General features: G+C 35.9%; 1 protein-coding gene across 2 annotated transcripts in view; it reads right to left on the reverse strand.

The window, feature by feature from the left end:
* Positions 1 to 2,080: 2,080 nt before the first annotated feature.
* The window catches only part of ano10a (anoctamin 10a), a 52,585-nt gene continuing 31,186 nt past the window's right edge, over positions 2,081 to 23,479 (reverse strand). The window contains exons 13-15 of one of the 2 annotated variants that reach the window (XM_048152776.1): positions 15,166 to 15,282; positions 12,851 to 12,867; positions 2,081 to 2,980 (exon numbers count right to left, since the gene is read on the reverse strand). In XM_048152776.1, the coding sequence (XP_048008733.1) occupies positions 2,929 to 2,980; positions 12,851 to 12,867; positions 15,166 to 15,282 (186 nt within the window). In that variant the 3' untranslated portion in view covers positions 2,081 to 2,928. The remainder of the gene's footprint in view (positions 2,981 to 12,850; positions 12,868 to 15,165; positions 15,283 to 23,479) is intronic. The other variant, XM_048152777.1, reaches the window with a different exon arrangement.

The raw sequence follows: 23,479 nt of genomic DNA on the forward strand, positions 1-23,479 counted from the left end.
TCTGGACTTCTTTTGTCCTTTTCTTCTTTTGGTGTGGGGGAACACTACTTTTTTTTTTCTCATTGAATATCTTGTTTTACTCCAAAATACATCACAGTAAAATGATTCAAGTTATTTATCACTGGGCGTTCTGTACAATAGAAAAGTCTTGGTTCAGACTTTCACTGGACACTGTGGAAAGAAGTTCAACTTGATAGAGTACCGCTGCCCACAAGCCCCTGCTGCTGAAAGGTATTTGCTCCTAATTTACTGCCTGCTTGTGCTGCCAAGGAGTTTCCAATAACCAAGAGCTTTTCAGGGGTGTCTCAAGTACACACTTCTCATCCAAGAACATGTCCAGCTTCAGCTTAATGGTCAAACACACTATGTGTTGTCAGTTGAGCACCTTGTGAGCACACAGACACGTTCTGCATATTGTCAGTGTCATTGCTGCTCAGTGGAAACTGCTGAGACTGCATCAGTCTCAGAAAGTGACAAGCTGTTCTTTAATTAGACTGAGTTGTAAGTTGGCTAGTCACACTGCCCTCAGTCCTCAGCTTTAGAAAACATCAAGTTATTTGGCTCCCAAAAACCTTGTCTTTTTAAATACATTTCTGTAATGTCAAATACAATTTTAAATAGCAGTCTCTATCAAGACAAGATGATAAATGACATGGCATAACACAATTCCCATATAATGGGATTCTTTCAGTTAAGTAAATGCATATATTTTGCAAGATATCTCATCATTTCCGCATGGCACTAACTGATTGGCCTCTGCTGATCCTGCAGCCAATGTGATTGCTCAACATTTAAGTAGTCTCGGTCACTGTTTGATGTAAGCTAGTTCTGCAGAGTTTCTCTGAAACTCTCCAGCTTCCCCAGCTCCACCTGTCTAGATCTGCTACGGGATTTATGTATGACACTGCAGCAGCGTGTCTGTACCTATTAACAGTAGCAAATCCATACTCGCTCTGCAGCAGCAGCGATAATCTACAACAGCAGCGTATGTTAATGACCAAATACATTAACACTGCCGTATAGAGGGTATGCATGTGGCGTCACCGTCGGCCAGAGTGACTGCGGTTACGCACACGTTTTCAACGTGAATGCCGCAAAATAACACACAAAACCCATCTTTGCAATTGACTGTACAAATACATTTGACAAGAAATCGGAGGTATATTTTTACAGACTGCCGAAAGCTAGAGACGAGAGAAGCAAATAGATCTCCAGGCAGCGAAATGTGGATTTGCAGACATTTTGTGTCAGTATGTTGAATTTTGAGGTAAAATCATACCCTATATATATTGTAGTTATATATTGTATTGACAGCTCTCAGTTAAAATTTTACCATCTTAAATAAACACTGACAAAAACTATACAGTATATACTATATAGTTTTAGGGCTGGCCGATATATATATATATATGTATGTGTGTGTGTGTGTATAACATTAATATAAGTGATCATCTAGATTTGTCTATATTGTATATAAAGAGTTCACGGGCAGATTTTATTTATGATTTTCCCTGACGTCGAAATCAGGCACATATAAATGTCAGGAAAAGTGATTCCTGGCTCTGTCAATATCCATGGACTACTAGATCTTTGGTAAGTGGAAAGGAACACAAACGAGTCCATCCTTTAGTTTAAACTGATAATCATTTGTTTTACTGTTTTATACTGATTCTCTCTCTCTCTCTCTATATATATATATATATAGAGAGAGAGAGAGAGAGAGAGAGAGAATTACTGTATATATATATATATATATATATATATATATATATATATATATATATATATATATATATATATATATAGAATTACTGTATATATAAAAAATTTTATTAAGTAAATGTGTGGAGAGAAAAAGGGAATAATCCAGAAATAATGTATAATTTTATGATACCGTACTTCAAAACCCACAGTCAGTAAAATCTAACTTTTTTTGATTAAACAACTGAAATTAGCGTAAATCAATATACAGATGGGAAAAGAATTTCAGGCCCTACATGTTATGCTGTTATTGTGAAGGACATGATTGAAAATGGACTAAATATGCTGTGTAATGGCAAGTATGAGCATAAGAGGAAAATAGCGAGAAAAGAACATGCTTTATTCAGAATATGCAGCTAATCATATACAGATAAACTGCAACAGCTGTTAAACATAAAACTTTTTCAGAATGACCTTAACCAGAATATGGGCTTCAAATCATAAAATGATGTGCTGAAATGTCAAAGAATAAATGGACAAGCAACACAATATTCCCACAATATTTCAGTGTTTTTCGGTAAGGCAGCTTCTGGGTTTATGACTGGTAGAGGACATCTTCTAAACACAAACCTCTCATCCCAAGTTCTTCAAGGATGAAGAACATGTTTCAATATTTAAAATGTTTATTTTCAGAGAGAGAATATTGAATATGGTTAATTCAAGTACAGCACAGGGTGCAGTGGCCGGACTCTGTAAACAAAAGCCATAACAGTGATGCTAAAAGGCACTGCTCTATCTTTGGTAGAACTCGGAGTCAATGAAACCAGTCAATTTCAATTCCTCAGAAAATTACAATACCTCTTTTTGTTTGGGATTTTTAGGCCCAAGGTGTGAAAATAACTTATAACCACCTCTTTACAATTTATTTTTTACAGATTCAGACATTAAAACAGGAATAAAAATGACCAACTTGGATTAACTTGGTAATTTGACCATATCATACATGCAGTGGATTCCCATCTTCGCCTTTCATGTCAGTTACCATTTTATTAACAAAACAATGTGTGCAACTGCAATGTCTGGAAAATATAATAAAAACCCTGTCGTATTCAATAAACCATTTTATGAATAGCCATGGCAAGGAGTGCATATTTAAAGTCAGTGAAATATGTAATACTAGATAGTTTACAGCATGTGTACACCTTGAGTACTTTCGTTGTGTTGCTGTCACATGTCACTCTTTCCTTGTATCTCCGGTCTCCGCAACTTCCAGTATTTTCTGAAAAGACAAACAAAATCAAAAATTAATTGTGGAACTTATTAGGACCCCAGACCAATATAAAATAAGTTTAAAGAGTTTACACTTTCTGATCTCAGATGAACACTAAAAACAAAAGTTCTCTATTAGCATCAAGAGTCCTATGAAGAACATTAATGCATCCTTTCCATTCCACAAAATTATTATTATTATTATTTTTTTTTTAGATTTTTAAAATGTTCTTCACACTAAGAAAAAAAAAAACAGTTACTTTAAGAACTGTTCTCTGGAAGGCTCTTTGAGGAACCAAATAAGGTTCTTCTACTGCATCGCTGTGAAAACCCAGTTTTGTAACCTTTATTTTTTAAGAGTGCAGAGGGTGAAAATAAAATCTAGGATGTTTGTGCACAAAAAAAAATATCAGAATATGATGTACAAATCTGGGGTATGTTCCCCTTTATCCATATAATCTCTTCTGAGAGATTTCACACAAATAACCAAGGCTTATATTCATAATCTTTCAGGTTTCATAATGTGAGAGAACTGATTTAGGCTGATTTAGCATCAGTTCTCCCTGGTCTAAACAAGTCTTACATGTTGGGATATAAAAGGCAAAAGCTGATCTTAGTTCAGCATACATACAGCCTCAGGCAGGACTGCGCTTCAAATGAGTCACGCTGGGTTTTCATTGATGGAGAGGAGCAGGGATGCTGCTATAGGACTATTTTGAAAGCTTTTTAACAATAAAAGAACATTACAGAAAGCTACTAAATCTTCTTAAAAAGACGATTAAAATGAACCCATCTACCCATAACGGATGTTTCTCTCTCTCTGCAGCATACACACCTCCCAGACTATGGCCTATACTGAGTTTCATTTAATCAATTAATTTCACTGCCTGCAGCAAACCAGAGCAAATTACATTCTCAGTGAAAAAGTGTTAGATGCAATTAACTTTTCAATCCAAAAGAGAGATCAATAGGGCCGGAGATGCTGACGCTGTGATTTTGTACGTGTAGGTTCAGTGAGTCCGAGCTCTGGTCTCCTCTGAGGAAACTGCAAAATAGCTAGACACCAGATTTAACGTCCCTCTGAATGTGGTGAAAGAAAAACTTCTTTCAATAATTAAAGAGGTCTACAAAACAGTTTTCACACCGTGGCCTCCAAGTCATATTTCACCGGAAAAACAAAATTAAATGTCAATTAAATATTTAAATAATGCCATCAAATCTCCTTCCAGTCTTTTCCAGTAATGTAAATAATAACAATAAGGATGGATGGATGGATGGATGGATGGATGGATGGATGGATGGATGGATGGATGGATGGATGGATGGATGGATGGATGGATGGATGGATGGATGGATGGATGGATGGATGGATGGATGGACGGACAGACAGACGGACAGACGGACAGACATTTGTACCTACAAGTAGTTTTATTAATGGTTTGTTATTATGTTAAAAGCATGCAAATTCCACAAATCCGATTAACTCTGGTAATTCACGATTTATTATGAGTGCAATGGATTTCAATCCAATCAATGTTTTACTCTAAAAGGGTAGTACTTCTTCTAAAACAATCTAATACTGAAAATGAGAATCGCCTCTTCCAAATTTCCCCTTTCTCTCAGATGCTGTATCTTTCTCGGATGCTCAAGGAGGCCGATTTTTCAGAAGCTCATCTCAGGAGACACTTTCCTTCAGGGCTGGATTAGCATTAACAACAGTGAGAACTGAAGTTCAAATAAAGGTGGTTGACACGCACCTAACTGGAGCAAATATTCTGGATTTCAAGGGAGGTCCTGATGGGCGTACTGGGATAATTGACGGGACATGTCAGTATTGATTATGTTAGAAGGAGGCAGGGTGGGTTAAAAGCTTTAAAGCTTCTACAACACCACCATACTATCACTCATGTTAACAACTGTGCTCAAATGCAAGTGCAAACTCGGGGTCAATGAATCATTGAACAGCTGTGAAGAATCCCTTCACCCTGATAAGATATTGTCTATATAGCCTAATCATTTATGAAAAAACCGTCAAGGTGCTCTCAGTTCCCTCTGTTCCAACACTGGCTATATTGAAAGAGTTGTATTGACTCAATTTTCCCCAACACCATGAAAGGTTAACAAGGGACATGTCACATTCTCATGGACTTCAGCAAGTTGACAGATTCCCTCAGATGACTGGCTTGTTCCACTCCCTGTGACGTGGTCAGGCAATGATGTGAAAACAGACTGAATCTGATGAGGTCCATCACGCAACTAACATTCTTTGACACCGGGGCTGGGCCAGTGCCCCAGGGCCTCAAACTATCAAGACTTCTAAAAGACACTAGTGCACAAACTATTGCCCTAGCATACACTGCACAAATGGGCCTGAAAACTATTTTACTTTAATGCTGGCAACTAAAAAATCGATTTTCTATAACTTTTTTCCTATTAATTTAACTGTCACTGTCACTTCCTGGGCTTGATCAGGCCTCGTCTGGGCTTCCTCTGGGCCAACGTCCAGGGACTTTACCTGAAAGGCGGAGTTTACCTGAGTCCGGAGAGGGTCAACACTGCTGCTTATTTCGCATGTTACATAACATCATACCAGGCTACCAGCTAACTTCAACATTTATAACATTTAAAACAATTTTCAGCTCAAAACTCACTTTCAGACACCAGCAAGTGTTTGAAATCCAATGGGGATCCTGATCACCTTATGAGGCAGAAATATATTTATATGTGATGCTAAAGGCTACTTATGCTAACCATTGGTTAACTATTGGCCCCACCCGGCACACTGTTAGCCCTGGCTCGCGCTGGCCCGACTAATGATTATTAATCGCCTTCTGCGTGTTCAATCCTGCTCCTGTAAAGAGCCCTTAGCTCCAACCCCAAATAAACAAACCTGAACCAAGGTAATCAAGGTCTTCAGGATTTCTAAAATCTTCCAGGGTATGTTGGGTCAAGTTGGAGCTAAACTCTGCAGGATGTGTGGTACAGTATGGTGTGATGTGTTGCATGTAGCCAGTCCCTCCAGGGGACTTCTTTATGATTTTCCGGCCTAAAATGGCTTTTCTCAAAAACTGTGCAATATTTGCTGCATTTTTTGTTGTTGTTTTGCAGTGAAAACCCAACAATAATCATAATGTACTTATAATTAGTGTTAGTGACAGCAATTACTGTAAATACTGTTTTGCATATTTACTGAAATTGTGGTTCAGATCTCCCATGCATAAGGCAATGATGACACCAGCATAGAAATACTCATTATTCCACTTTGCTGAAAATACACAATTGTGTTAGACTCAATTCCTGAATCATTATGTAATCAGACTACTGTTGATTTTATATAAATATTATATATATGTATATATATATATACACAGTACAGTCCAAAAGTTTGGAACCACTAAGATTTTTAATGTTTTTAAAAGAAGTTTCGTCTGCTCACCAAGGCTACATTTATTTAATTAAAAATACAGTAAAAAACAGTAATATTGTGAAATATTATTACAATTTAAAATAACTGTTTTCTATTTGAATATATTTCACAAAGTAATTTATTCCTGTGATGGCAAAGCTGAATTTTCAGCATCATTACTCCAGTCTTCAGTGTCACATGATCCTTCAGAAATCATTCTAATATGCTGATCTGCTGCTCAAGAAACATTTAATGTGTACAACTGTACAAAATATTTGTGTACAATATTTTTTTCAGGATTATTTGATGAATAGAAAGTTCAAAAGAACAGTGTTTATCTGAAATCTAATCTTTTGTAACATTATAAATGTCTTTACTGCCACTTTTGATTGATTTAATGCATCCTTGCTGAATAAAAGTATTCATTTCTTTAATTTCTTTTCAAAAAAATTAAAAATAAAAATTCTTACTGACCCCAAACTTTTGAACGGTAGTGTATAATGCTACAGAAGCTTTGTATTTCAGATAAATGCTGTTCTTTTGAACTTTCTATTCATCAAAAAAAAAAAAAAAAAATGGAAAAAAAAGTACACAACTGTTTTCAACATTGAAAATAATCATAAATGTTTATTGAGCAGCAAATCAGCATATTAGAATGATTTCTGAAGGATCATGTGACACTGAAGACTGGAGTAACGATGCTGAAAATTCAGCTTTGCATCACAGGAATAAATTACTTTGTCAAATATATTTAAATAGTACACAGTTATTTTAAATTGTAATAATATTTCACAATATTACTGTTTTTTACTGTATTTTTAATTAAATAAATGTAGCCTTGGTGAGCAGACGAAACTTCTTTTAAAAACATTAAAAATCTTAGTGATTCCAAACTTTTGGACTGTACTGTATATATATGTTCTGAAATGAGGCACATTTTTTATTTATTTATGAATCAATGTAAATTCATGCATTACTCTTAACGTTGACACATCTTCCTTGTTAAATGAACATTACTTTACATTACATCAAAAAAGAAACCAAATACAATTCTATTTTGTAACTTTACATTAACAATGTAATGTTCTATTTATCAAAACCAAGTCATCAAGTTAGTGTTTTAAGCATTTCTACATTCATACCAAAATAATATCTAAAGGCAATAATAATTTAAACAATATATTTTATTTGTGTATTGATGTTTTTCTTTTTAATAGTCAAGGCTATTTTGGATCATCGGTCATGCTCCGTAAACACTGTCTGTCACAGACACGAAGATGTATTTTTAATTTCACCAAGCTGATTGCACTAAACCCCGCAGTCAGAATGCTTTCAGTCCATTTCGAGTTTAATTTTGACGTGACATAAAGAGGTGATATCTAACTGGATGATCTGTTTACTTACTTTTCAATTAGTCTTCCCATTGATGCCATCATTTGTTCAGTCAAACTGATGCGCGGAACGCACACGTCAAAAAGAGGCGGGATTTATCGCACAAACCAACCATATCCAATAATAACCAATTACATCCAATCATAGCACGATGGAGACACTGCCTCCTCTCACGTGACTTTCTTTTTATAAGAGCATTGTCAGTGATTGCATTAACTTTTAAAATATATATAACCGGATGTCTTGGTGCTCCGTATTCTGTATTACTTTACAATGGAATTCACTGCAATGCAGAGAGATAGAATGCATGACACTTGAACACATATTGATTAATTTGTTTGGACTCTAAATTATGGATTTTTATTACCTAATTTGCTTTACCCCTCTCAGGTTAACAGTTTTTGTGGAAAAAAGACAAAAATGCGAGCTTGCTTGCGAAAAATTATGTGGAGTTTGCTTGATTTTGTATTAAATATTGTGATCGCAGAATCGCGAAATCCTGGAGGGACTGAGTAGCAGCTGGATTGCGCTGAATACGGATTTGCAAAAGGTGGCCATTGAAGCTTGAATTGCTCCAAAGGTAGGAAAATTCCTTATTGTGGAATTTACATAAGGGTCAGGAGGCATGATTAATTGCACTAATTTGTATCACATTATTTATTTTTATAATTACTCACATTAAATTAATGTGTTAAACTGACAGCCCTGGTTCTAAGATAAATGGCCTCCATCAATTAACAAATTGACATCGGTTGGAATAAAAACAAACCATTAACTCTCAGTACTGAAACGAAGCAGATCAAAACCCGGGACACAATATGCATGCATAACACAGGCTGCCTTTTAACAGGAGAAATGGATCTTATCAGAGCTTTCTGATTATGGATTACCCATGGATGGGAGCTGTAGACACCAACATCTTTTCAAGATGACCACATCTTTCCACTGCCACCTTGTCCAACCCATCTCCATAGGAGCACTTCGATTGACCTTAAGTATTGATGTAAAGTGAGATAATATACAAATGTGAATCAACACACAGTTGTTTCCGACTCCTTTCCCTCCGTCTTTGGAGATAGCGGGATGTTTAGTAGGAAAATCAGACAGCGCCCACGTTTCACTTATCTAATCACCTGTGACCAACACTTATCACAGGGGTGTCCAGTCCTACTCCTGGAGGGCCACTGTCTCTGTCTATTCCTATCAGCCAATCATACAGCTGTTATTGGTTAAACAGATCTCATTCAACAGAGCAAGAAGGCTAAAATCCGCAGTTTCCGTAATGGTTCCATGCTAGTGTTGGCAGCTTGGCCTTTTCCTGGAGTTCACCCCGGATCCTTTCCAAACACTGGCCACTAACAGGGGGTTTCCATTGCTGCCGCAAGTGCCGGCTATTTTCAGAGTCCCTTTGCCCTAGAGCAGTGGGAGCTTTTCTCCTGACAGCTGTCTTCACCCTCTCAAGCTGCTGAACACATGGAAATACAGCTAAATGGCGTCATGTGCTGCTTGCTCAACACTAGCACTCTCAAACCACTGGACCAAGTACCTCCCTGAAGTCCAGTAGTCTTATATCACCAACCAAACGCGCCGTTTAACTGCAGTCGGCACTTTTGAACTCTAACAGATCAGGACGAGGCCGCTGAAACGATTAGCTACCGTCCATCATCCTGATGGAGAGACTCTGGTGAAGACGCAGCGCCAGCACTGGCAGAGGGATGAGCTGGTGTCAGGTGAAGTCTGTGAGAGAGAATCGGAGGGGCAGAAGCCCAGAAACATCACGTCTTCAGTCATCCTGAAACATAATCGATATGTGTTTTACGACCTACGCTTCTCTGCTAAATTAAAAGAAATGTTAGACGGATGAAACTTCGATGGAGTCCCGCCTTCATCGCAGCTCGTCAGCCAAGTGCTCCATCATATCATTAAATGTGCTGTCTTGATTTCGCTGTGAGAATGGTCTTCCCTTTTCAGTACATTCCCACAGATCTTTGAATACACAGTCTTCATGAATCAAGATGGCCATCAAGATGCTTTCATGGCTTCCTTCTTGAATAAATTTCTAGGTATATTAATGAACGACCAGTCATTCCAATCAAATAGTTGAACACTGAATCCATCCATCCATTTTCCAAACCATTTATCCTATGGAGGGTCAAAGGTTGAAAACAGAATCATATTTTTTATTTTTCTGTTAGTTACTGCAGATGGAGAATCTCAATATTAGCTTACATATATTATAAATAATATTCAACAAGCTTCAGATTCATTCTGTGCATTGATGAACTTTCAAAAATCCATCACTCAGTTGTTTTGTTGTTAGCATAGAAACAATTTTTACATTTATCAGCTTTTGGAAAATTATCTTTTTATTTTAAGAATTCCACCCCCGGTTTCACAGCCTAGTCCCAGAATAAAATGAATGCTTGAGATGTCTTAACTGAAAGCCACTTGCACTGACTTATCTTAAAATATCTCCGTGCCATTGTTTTGTCTCAAGATGTACACCAGAAATTATTATTATTATTTTTTTTTTTTTTCTAAGGCATGTTTATAAAAGCTACCTAAATATCCTAATTGAACTAAGGCCTAATTCTGGCTTAATCTAAGCCGTGTCTGTGAAACCAGGCCTTAATGTTGGATGCTTGGTCACAGTGGGAAATTGCATCTTTAGCTGTGTTTCCACCGCAGGAACTTTCCCCAGGAACTAGGGACTTTGGGTGGAACTCGGTGTGTTAGGTTTATGCCAAGTTTATACTACAGGACTTTAAATGTCAGCAGATCACTGTGCTGTTCAGACTACATGACTTGCTGTGGAGTCTTGAAGTTGTTGTGGTGTTCACACTACGTAAATGATCTGGAACGGGGGATTACACACTACACGAGCTGACGACAACTGTCACCCAACGACTTTATTTGAAAATGGACATTAGAAAGAAATGAGATTAAATTTTGAATTAAATTTAAATAAAATTAAAATTAACCCTTTCACACATAAATTTAACATTAACATTGTTTCCTCCTTATGTAAATTTGATTTGTGCAAAAGACCTCTGAAGAACAGGCAAATCTCAACATAACACCGACTGTGACGCAACAGTCGGGATCATTAATATGTACGCCCGCAATTTTTGCATATATCAGCCCATGTTCAAGGCATTAGACAAGCCAGTATTAACGTCTGGAGCTGCACAGCTGAATCAACAGACTTTATGCAGGTAAGCAAGCAAGGACAATAGCGAAAAATGGCAGCTGGAGCGATAATAACTGACATGATCCATGATATCATGATATTTTTAGTGATATTTGTAAATTGTCTTTCTAAATGTTTGGTTAGCATGTTGCTAATGTATTGTTTAATGTGGTTAAAGTTACCATTGTTTCTTACTATATTCATGGAGACCAAAGCCATGTCATTATTTTCATTATTAAACACTTGCAGTCTGTATAATTCATAAACACAACTTCATTCTTTATAAATCTCTCCAACAGTGTGTAATGTTAGCATTAGCCCCGTTAGCCACAGAGCACTATCAAACTCATTCAGAATCAAATGTAAACATCCAAATAAATACTATACTTACATGATCTGATATGCTGCATGATGAACACTTTGTAAAGATCCATTTTGAGGGTTATATTAGCTGTGTAAACTTTGTTTATGCAATGTATTATAGAGTTGTGAGCTTGGTGGCAGGGAGCACGAGCATTTAAAGGGGACACGCACAGAATCGGCGCATTTTCAATTATGCCCCAAAATAGGCAGTTAAAAAATTGAATAAAAAAAAAATCTATGAGGTATTTTGAGCTGAAACTTCACAGACACATTCAGGAGACACCTTAGACTTATATTACATCGTGTGTAAAGGGTTCTAGGGCACATTTAATCTATAATGCGAGATGGACGCTGCCATGTTTGTTTGTGCTTTAGTTCAGAGAGTACTGTCAGTCAGATTTATAGGCTACAGCACGTGAATTCATCCATTTGTACCAAAATACATGTGTATCTGATATGAACAGACGTCGGCAAATTACAGGCTATTTGAATGGATTGTTATTACTGCTTCCATAGACATCAGTGTATATTTCATTGGCTGTAGCTCGTCGCGACACGTCACACCGCAGGATATCGAGTCGGCCGGCAGCTCCAGATATTTAGCATGCATAATTATTGTCTGGCATCGGTGAGGTGTTGGCGAGGCGGTGTTATAAGGGGGAGGGATATTTTCATATAGAGGACATTTGATTGGATGAAAATCTGTATAGTACAGGCTAAGTCTTTAATATCTTTTGGTCTGTTGGAAGAAAAAAGCTGTAATAGATAATACATATGAACTAAATGTCATTAAACCTTTTTTTTCATAGTGTTATTAAAAGCATACAGTAAAACTGTCTTATATTGCTACCTTTCACTTCACATAATGCTATTATAGCTATTGAAGGGCTTTGGGAGTTTTCACCTTCAGCCGTCAGCCTGATGTCAGGATGTCCCTTTTCATCGGCTAAAGATTAACAAGTCACATGGCATTTACAGCTTAGTCGATTGCCTTAAAAAAACCTATCTGGAACTGAGTGCATATGAGCGAAATGGCATAATTCAATTCAGATACTTCAGAGGGGTCCTGCACCAGCCGAGCAACTGCCATTGAGATAAATGAGAATGCTAATAGCACTCTCCAGGTATTATAAACCTCCTTGGCTTACATATTTATCAATGTCTGCTTTTCAGCAAATAAAGCAGAACCAATTGATATTCATAAGCCAGCTGATTTTATAATCTGCCCCCCACTATTTTTATCCCTACGCCAGTGCACACCAGTGTTGCGATTTGCTAAAACCAACACATAAAAATGCAAAACTATTAGAGTACTGCTCATAATGTACCAAAATTAATTGGAAACATTATAATCCACAGCATTAAGTGGCAAAGTGGGGCTGTATCGCACACATCTTATCTGCTGTTAGTGAAGGGTGGAAACACAAGGCCACATTAAGGATAGCACTGGATGCCAACAGCACACGCCAGCTCATTGTCATTCACAATCCAACTGTGCCATATCACTAGAGCCATGGCAACGGACTTACCGACCGAGGGCTCGTCTCTGCAGAAATAAAGCCATTGAATCCTGTTAAAGCGTGTCGATGCTGCCGCTTTTACAGACATTGTGTGGAATCATTATTAATACTTTAGACAATATATCATGCCTTTTCCTTTTTCAGAATAGGGACAGTGGTCTGAATTGTGAATCACTCTTTCAATATAATTGAGGCTGGCTAAGGTTCATATCCATAAACAATAAATTACTGACACCACCTACCTTGACCTTTGAATAACAATAAAAATCCATTTACGGATATGTACGACATCTAGCAAGGATAGTTAAAATTATTTACCCTTATCCTCATGTCATTCCAAACCTCTATGATTTTCTTTCTTTTGCGAAGCAGTAAATTTGATATTTTGATGCACGTTCCAACTGTTCGTGTCCAGATAATCAATCCTTGTAAGGCTTTGTTCAGAATACTACTTGTACTACAGTAGTTTGTTCAAAATCCTTCTTTGGTCTGAGTTTTTTTTTTAATCCAATGTACAGTACTATTCAAAAGATTGGGATCAGTATGTTTTTTAAAGAAAATAATGGGTAACGCTTTACAATAAGGTTCATTAGTTAAACATTAACATGAACTTACCATGAGCAATACATTTTGTTACTGTATTTAATAATCTTCGTTAACATTAGTTAATGAAAATAGAGTTGTTCTTTGTTTGTTCATCTTAGTTCACAGTGCATTAACTAATGTTAACAAGATTTTAATAATATATTAGTAAATGTTCATTATTAGTTCATGATAACTAATGTAGTTAACTAATGTTAGCTAATGAACCTTATTGTAAAGTGTTACCAAATAATATTTTTATTCAGCAAGGACAAATTAAATTTTACATGGTTAAAGAATGAATCAAATAAATGCCACACTGGTAAGCATAAGATACTTCTTTTAAAAACATTTTTAAAAATCTTACCGAACTCAAACTTTTGAATCGTAGTGTTCATTTATAAATTGTCATTCTCACCATACACTGTTTTTGAATGAAATTCATAGGGAACACAATTTACCTGTAAAAATGATTGCTGGGATTAGTTATCACAACTTAAAATTCAACATTAGAATAAGTAATAATGTGTTTTTTCAACTTAAAAAAGTAAGTATTAGTGCTTGAATTAAAATTTTAAGTTTAGTTAACTTTAGTTTAGTTAAGTTAAATATTTAAGTTATCTCAACAAATTTTAAGTTGTTATAACTAACTGCAGCAACATTTTTTACACTAACAAACAACAAATACTATAATATTACTGTATATGTATATTAAACATAATTATAATATGTGTATGTTGAACTAAGTCTCATAATTTACATTAGTGAGATGAGACGTGAGTGTAAGTAGATGTTTAAAAGGCTGTTGACTTTTATTTATTGCAATATTGAAGTGTTCTGTTTTATTTCAATTTTAGAAAATAAACATGCTTGCTTTCCTCACAAATTAACTATTTCTTGTTTTTCACTGGCATATCTCTTAGGTGTTGAGGACTAGTCCATCTTTGAGCCTACAGTCAGTACGAGTATAATACTTAAGTACTGTTAAAATCAGATAACTCTAAGACTTTTACTCAAGCCATATTGGAAATGGACACTTGAAACTTGTAATGGAGTCATTTTCGCAGCAAGGTATCTGTACTTTTACTCAAGTATGGTTTGCAGGTACACTTTACAACTCTGGTCATCAGTGTCAGGGTTTTTTTGTATAAGAAATTTACTACAATTATGTGTGCGAGTTCCTCTCCTACTGTTTGAAAAATTTATCACTGCATAATACATTCTGTCTCAATGCTATTTTTAAAAATAGTAGGCAGTTTGCTGTAAGCAGTATGTAAGTATTTCATTCCAAACATTTTTTTCTTCCCCCTCATTATTAATTCTGCTTGTCTGCTAAGGGGCAGACTGCAGTGTGTGTTTCTTTGTGAGTGACCTACTTCTTATTCCGCATACAAGGTGATAAACATCTGCCCAAATAGCTAAACCTCATTAGCAAAACACTACCTGAACACACACTGTATGTCAACAGAGCATCTCAGCATGTACAAAGGGCTCTCTGGATCATTTAATGATCAGAGAGCATGTTAATGTTGCTCTCTGCCTCTCTGAGCAGATAAATAATGGTTGCTGCATAACCACTTATGTTGATACAGACATGTGTTGTTGACTCTGCAAAGTCCACAGAGGCATGTACGCATGTCACTATTTGCACTGAAGTTACTTCCTGATGGGGATTGTCAAATGGATGGTCACATTTCCTGTTTACATGCTGCAAATACGTGCACATGTACAAATTTACTCACCCTTTTCTTTAGAGCTTCTAGGGAGTCAAACTCCAGCTTGGCTAGTTTGACTTGGATGTGTTTAGGAACATCTGGAATGACGAATGCCAGGATGAACTTGAAGGCCAGGAGAATATGCTGCAATAAACAGAAAAAGACAAGTTTTAAACACAGCTTTCAATTTCGTATGTAATTATAAGTGCTAATTACACCTATGATTTGTTTAACACATTCCAGACAGATCAAAGGCATTTAATGGAAAGGCTTTTTTATAAAGTGAAACCTCTTTTGACAAACAGAGACACAAGAAATCAAAAGGGAACATATTTCAGTCATACTGAATGGCTGGATGAACTTTATGGCTCTCTATGTGTTCAAAGGCCATATTAGTGAGATGAATGCTGCTGGCGGAGTGTCAACTGTCATTGCAGCTCCAGTGTATTAAATTGATCACCAGATGCCCACTGCCTCTGAAACTGGCTCACTATTCACCTTTGTGTGATTTAAAGAGATCTAAAGAACTATTGACAGTTTAAGCAAAGGTATAAATAAGAATTGCATACTTCAACCTCTTTTAATAGAAGAATGTCAAAGTTAACATGAAATGTTGATATTGCAGTGCACTGAATACATACATTTAAGGAAGTAGATGGGTTGCGAACAGGTTTCCTGTTGACTTACAAAAACAGGGTCATTTTATGTTGTCATTAAAGGGATAGTTCACCCAAAAATGAAAATTCTTTCACTATTTATTTATCCTCATGTCCACAGGAGTTTCATTCATCTTTGAAACACATTCCCCCAAAACTTTGATGCTTCAAAAAGTTCATAAAGACTTCGTAAAAGTAATTAATATTAATCAAGTGGTGTAATCTAAGTCTTCTAAAGAGACACGAATGCTTTATATAAATAATGAACACATTTAATTTTGGTTATTATTAATATATAAACATTGATTAATGCACATACACAGCACATCAAATGTTGCACAACTGTGCTTGTTTGATGCAACAATCCTCATTGGTTCTTGCAGAAGGTCAAATGTGCCCATTTGTTCTTGTATGTCAAGCAAGCATGTTTGACCCTCCATTTACCACATTTGATGTGCTCTGTATGTGTGCTGATCAATGTTTATATGTGAATTAAAGCCTAAATTAAATCTGCTCATCATATTATCGTGTCTCGAAAGTGTTGATTGTGTGGAATTTGTAGGGACAGAAATCTCTCAGGTTTCAGTAAAAATATCTTTATTTGGGTTTCAAAAATGAATGAAAGTATCATCAATTGAAAACAACATGAAGGCAGTGGTGTAAAGTATTTGAGTAAATGTAATTAGTTACTGTACTTAAGTACACTGCCCTACAAAAGTTTGGAAATGCCCTAGAAAAGTGGGGTTTTGGACAATATTGGCATGAATCCTTTTTAATTTGTGATAATTTTGCACTGATAAGGGACAACACAAACTAAAAAAACATATTTATTACATAAACAGTTTATACATAGAAAAAAATTAAATTTTTGATTCATCAAAATATCCACCATTACCAGTTATCTGACCTAAACTGGGTTCTAACTGGTTCATTGTATTCTAAACTTTATTGGCAATCAATTGTTGAAGCTATTAAGGTGTGCTGACCCAAAAATCTTTTACAAACCTGGGCCAAGTTTAAACCAGTAACCAGGCAACACAACTGGCAAAGGGGCATATGTATATATTGCCATTATTATGTAATCAAAATGAAAATTATTATTGCTGGTCTTCAATGATAATGTCAAGTTACTTTAATGTATTTGCACCAAAAAATGATAAGGATTTATGCTGATATCGTCCAAAACCACACTTTGCCAGGGGTGTTTCCAAACTTTTGGAGGGCAGTGTATATTTTTGAGCATTGAAGATATTAGCAATTTGTACTCTCTACTTGACTACATTTTTGAATATGTAAATGTACTTTTTACTCAAATACATTTGGATGAGTAATGCAATTACTTGTTACATTTTTAACTAACTTTTTCTGCAGCACTTTATTTCTGCTACAAAAGAAGTGATATCACCATCTACAGGGCATTTAAGGTACTATATACGCCTACGCCTTCCCTATTCAAGTTACGGAAAAAAACGAAACTGGCGCCGCGTTCGTTCCGTAAGTAGAATAGGGAAGGCGTAGAACATTCAGCGTAAGCGTTATGAAGAATGCGGAAGCGGAAAGTACGTTCAAGGCGATATTTTGTTTATAAAGCATAAACGGTTGTATTTTTTTCGAAAATGACCGATCGATTCGCTAGATAAGACCCTTATTACTCATCTGGTATCGTTTAAAGCCCTTGAAGCTGCACTGAAACTGTAATTTTGACCTTCAATCTGTTGGTAGCCATTAAAATCCACTGTAAGGAGAAAAATCCTGGAATGTTTTCCTCAAAAACCTTCATTTCTTTTCGACTGACGAAAGAAAGACATGAACATCTTGGATGGCATGGGGGTGAGTAAATTTATCAGGAAAAGTGTATTTAAAAGTGGACTAATCCTTTAAGTACTGTTAAAATCAGAGACTTTTACTCAAGTCATATTGGAATTGGTGACTTTTAATTTGTAATGGAGTTATTTCGGCTGTAAGGTAATACTTTTACTCAAGTATGGTTTTCAGGTACTCTTTACACCTCTGCATGAAGGTAAGTAATTGAGGTTGAGTAAAATCCTTTAAACATTTCTTAAACTTAGCATAGCTCTCATATAAATAAAAATAATACAAGTGATGATGGTCTACAAAATTCAATATAAAACCGCATCTGTCTTAAACTCTCTGTTAGTCAGCCATTGTTGACTAATGTGGAAATTGTACCAGCTCTGCTTTGGATGGAGCAGTTTAGCTCATATATCAATGAAAGTCAGAGAAAAGACATTAGCTAAAGCTGTGACTAATGGAGACAAAAGAACCCCTGGGACTCATGGAAGCAGATTTCGGAGAAAACCAAAACAAAAATCTGCTTTTCTTGTATGTGGATGACATAAAATTATGTCATTATATTATGTAGTGAAAGGCTGAATATTTTGATATTGGTTGGGAAATACACCAAAAGCTAAAGCGTTCTTTGAGACCCTTACCGTAACAAGCACATACATAAATATATAACGCGATTAAGGCTCTGAATTATAACACCAATTATCCATAAGTATGACAGCAACTTTAGCTTTATTGTGGTAGCAAACCACCCTTTCACCTCATTTTCATTCATATTTACCAGCCTAAATGTGTTCTCTCCACAGCTAATAACATGTTGAATATTTAATTTTAATATTCTAGACTTCATGAAATACAAAAGTAGTCACAGCATAATTAAACCAATCATATTTCGTAGAATGAAAATGATATGTTGACTAAATGAACTCAACAAACCTTGCCTCATCCTGTGCTCGACAAAAGTACGATAATTATTAAAGAGCAGAGTAACCCAGATCCAGAAATGGCTCTCTAAGAGCTGAGGATACAGTCTTAGGGCATCAGGTTCAGTGTTACTGCTGTGGTGGCAGAGGAAACCTCAGGACAACTGAACACAAGCGACTCGTCCTGGAAAAGTCTAAATCGGGGTAAATCTTATGGAGTCATGGCAAAGACCTTAAGAAACAAAGAAACTCGTAGAAATCAAATAATAATGGTGACATAAAACAAATTTTGTAGGCCTAAATGAAAGAAAAATCAAATAAAAATGTTTCACTTGTTGACAAATATCAAATATTTGCATATTAATTTGCATGAACTGAAAACTTTTACTTCTGAGAAATAATTTGAACGTCAATTAATATCAAAAACCTGCTGTTCCAAAACCTAGTGAGTTTGGCTTGCTGCCTACATAAGCCTTCTAAAGCAGCATTATAACTGAATCCTCATAAAACCTCGTAATTACCGCTGTAATTAGAGCACTTAATAATTTGAAATGCTTTACATAAGCAGCAATTTGTATGTGTACCACAAAAACATCATTCCTCAGTTAAGTTTTAATTTACACTGCTTCCATTTTGATGTTAGCATATTGCTAAGCTAATATTTGGATACGCTAATAAATAAATAAATAAAAATAACAGCATCTGCAAATATTGAGAGAAATTGTCAGCTTTAATGAAACTATGTATTTCTGTACTTTTTTTTAGTTTTTAATTAAATGTATTTAGAGTCAAAATCAAATTGAGTAAAAAAAAAAATATATTTTTAAGTGGTTGTGGCAATTTTTCTGGTAAATCTGTGTGACCAACTTGAACCTGATGCAAAATCTGCAAGCGGAAATGTTTCGGTAAATGTTCCCAAATCTTTAGAAAGTGGTTAAATGTCTAGGTAGGTAGCTCACTAGGCTTTGTAATAAAAATACTGTGTTTATATAAAATTTAAAGCAAATCTCCATCAGAAGCCTAAAAAAGCACTCTACGCTCAGTATTGCAGTCAGAGGTTTGAGAGCACTGACTGAATGATTCATCAGTGATTTATCACAACAGTACATCAGTAACAGACAAGCACAGTCTCCTGCAGGGCTCTGCCTAAAACAAGCTGAGAGTGTGACTCAAAATGATGTTGCATTTGAGCATGAACTGTGGAAAATGCCACCCTCTCTTCAGTCTGATTGCTGTCTGGGGGGGGATGTGTGATGCAGAGACTGAGAATCTCAGATCTGATATAATGAGAGAACAAAGCCCAGAATATTTTTGTAGTCACATTTTTCTCCAAGGTCTTTAACAAACAAATGTATAATGACTGCAGATGCACTTCAAAGTGCAGCAACAATACAAATACAGACGAATCCAAATACAAACCCGATTCCAAAAAAGTTGGGACACTGTACAAATTGTGAATAAAAACAGAATGCAATGATGTGGAAGTTTCAAATTTCAATATTTCATTCAGAATACAACATAGATGACATATCAAATGTTTAAACTGAGAAAATGCCATGTTTACCACTGTGTGACATCCCCTCTTCTTTTTATAACAATCTGCAAACGTCTGGGGACTGAGGAGACAAGTTGCTCAAGTTTGGGAATAGGAATGTTGTCCCATTCTTGTCTAATACAGGCTTCTAGTTGCTCAACTGTCTTAGGTCTTCTTTGTCGCATCTTCCTCTTTATGATGCGCCAAATGTTTTCTATGGGTGAAAGATCTGGACTGCAGGCTGGCCATTTCAGTACCCGGATTCTTCTTCTACGCAGCCATGATGTTGTAATTGATGCAGTATGTGATCTGGCATTGTCATGTTGGCATTGTCATGTCCTCTGTCTTCCCTGAAAGAGACGACATCTGGATGGGAGCATATGTTGTTCTAGAACTTGGATATACCTTCCAGCATTGATGGTGCCTTTCCAGATGTGTAAGCTGCCCATGCAACACGCACTCATGCAACCCCATACCATCAGAGATGCAGGCTTCTGAACTGAGCGCTGATAACAACTTGGGTTGTCCTTGTCCTATTTAGTCCAGATGACATGGTGTCCCAGTTTTCCAAGAAAAATTTTGATTCGTCTGACCACAGAACAGTTTTCCACTTTGCCACAGTCCATTTTAAATGAGCCTTGGCCCAGAGAAAATGCCTGCGCTTCTGGATCATGTTTAGATATGGCTTTTTTTTTTTGACCTATAGAGTTTTAGCCGGCAACGGCGAATGGCACGGTGGATTGTGTTCACTGACAATGTTTTCTGGCAGTATTCCTGAGCCCATGTTGTGATTTCCATTACAGTAGCATTCCTGTATGTGATGCAGTGAAGTCTAAGGGCCGGAAGATCACGGGCATCCAGTATGGTTTTCCGGCCTTGACCCTTATGCACAGAGATTGTTCCAGATTCTCTGAATCTTTGGATGATATTATGCACTGTAGATGATGATAACTTCAAACTCTGCAATTTTTCTCTGAGAAACTCCTTTCTGATATTGCTCCACTATTTTTCGCCGCAGCATTGGGGGAATTGGTGATCCTCTGCCCATCTTGACTTCTGAGAGACACTGCCACTCTGAGAGGCTCTTTTTATACCCAATCATGTTGCCAATTGACCTAAAAAGTTACAAATTGGTCCTCCAGCTGTTCCTTATACATACATTCCTTATACATACATACATACATACATACGGCCTCTTATTGCTACCTGTCCCAACTTTTTTGGAATGTGTAGCTCTCATGAAATCCAAAATGAGCCAATATTTGGCATGACATTTCAAAATGTCTCACTTTCAACATTTGATATGTTATCTATATTCTATTGTGAATAAAATATAAGTTTATGATATTTGAAAATTATTGCATTCCTTTTTTATTCACAATTTGTACAGTGTCCCAACTTTTTTGGAATCGGGTTTGTACAACAGCAAAATCCTATTATTAAAGGAGCTATAATATTAAAATCAACCAGAGAATCATTGAGAGTGCAAAATATGGAATAGAATAGAATAGAATAGAATAGAATAGAATAGAATAGAATAGAATAGGTAAACAGAACCCTAATAATAAAATCATATTATTAAAGGAGATATAATATCAAAAGCAACCAGAGACTCATTAGGAGTACACTGGAATAGAATAGAATAGAATAGAATAGAATAGAATAGAATAGAATAGAATAGAATAGAATAGAATAGAATAGGGAAACAGAACCTTAGTAATAAAATCCTATTATTAAGGGGGCTATACTTATCAAAAGCAACCAGAGACTCATTAGGAGTACACTGGAATAGAATAGAATAGAATAGAATAGAATAGAATAGAATAGAATAGAATAGAATAGAATAGAATAGAATAGGTAAACAGAACCCTAGTAATAAAATCATATTATTAATGGAGCTATACTATCAAAAGCAACCAGAGACTCATTAGGAGTACACTGGAATAGAATAGAATAGAATAGAATAGAATAGAATAGAATAGAATAGAATAGAATAGAATAGAATAGAATAGAATAGAATAGGTAAACAGAACCCTAGTAATAAAATCATATTATTAATGGAGCTATACTATCAAAAGCAACCAGAGACTCATTAGGAGTACACTGGAATAGAATAGAACAGAACAGAACAGAACAGAACAGAACAGAACAGAACAGAATAGAATAGAATAGAATAGAATAGAATAGAATAGAATAGAATAGAATAGAATAGAATAGAATAGAATGGAATGGAATGGAATGGAATTGAATAGAATAGAATAGAATAGAATAGAATAGAATAGAATAGGTAAACAGAACCCTAGTAATAAAATCATATTATTAATGGGAGCTATACTTATCAAAAGCAACCAGAGACTCATTAGGAGTACACTGGAATAGAATAGAACAGAACAGAACAGAACAGAACAGAACAGAACAGAATAGAATAGAATAGAATGGAATGGAATAGAATAGAATAGAATAGAATAGGTAAACAGAACCCTAGTAATAAAATCCTATTATTAATGGAGCTATACTTATCAAAAGCAACCAGAGACTCATTAGGAGTGCACTGGAATAGAATAGAATAGAATAGAATAGAATAGAATAGAATAGAATAGAATAGAATAGAATAGAATAGAATAGAATAGGTAAACAGAACCCTAGTAATAAAATCCTATTATTAAAGGAGCTATACTATCAAAAGCAACCAGAGACTCATTAGGAGTGCACTGGAATAGAATAGAATAGAATAGAATAGAATAGAATAGAATAGAATAGAATAGAATCCTATTATTATTAAAGGAGCTATACTATCAAAAGCAACCAGAGACTCATTAATACACTGGACTGGACTAGACTGGACTATACTGGACTATACTAGACTAGACTAGACATGTAAGAATTAGACTAAAGGTTTGGTCACATTTACCACTTTTCTGTAAATTTTCACAGGCTACATTCAGTAATTTCAATTGGAATCATACATTTCACAAGAGATTCATGTTGGTCACACATATTCAGCGCATTGACCAACAGAAAGCTGCTTGGCTTCTGTGTGAGCTGTGCTTCATGCATTGCTTCACTATTGACAATGGACAGTGGACCTTTTTTGCACATGAAATTTCACCGAAATTTTGCTAATATGAATACACAATATTATATTGCAATGTAATATATAACTAAATCATTCTGAGAAAGGAAAGGGTACAGCTATTGATTTGTTCAGCCTGTTGGTGACCAATATCATGTGTGACCAGTGAACTGGAGGAAAATGAGTGTCAGAGAGGTGTCAGAGTGTTTCCAGGCTAGCCGTCATCCTCTTTAAGACGTGAGTGGAACGGAGAGAGAGAGAGACAGAGAGAGAAAGCAAGGCAGCCAGTCACATCTGATCTTGCAGCATGTCAGACATGGTTAGGGAGTCATGGAACAGAACAGTC

This window comes from Megalobrama amblycephala, linkage group LG13 (genome assembly GCF_018812025.1).
Source record: "Megalobrama amblycephala isolate DHTTF-2021 linkage group LG13, ASM1881202v1, whole genome shotgun sequence".
In the NCBI taxonomy this organism is placed as follows: Eukaryota; Metazoa; Chordata; class Actinopteri; order Cypriniformes; family Xenocyprididae; genus Megalobrama; species Megalobrama amblycephala.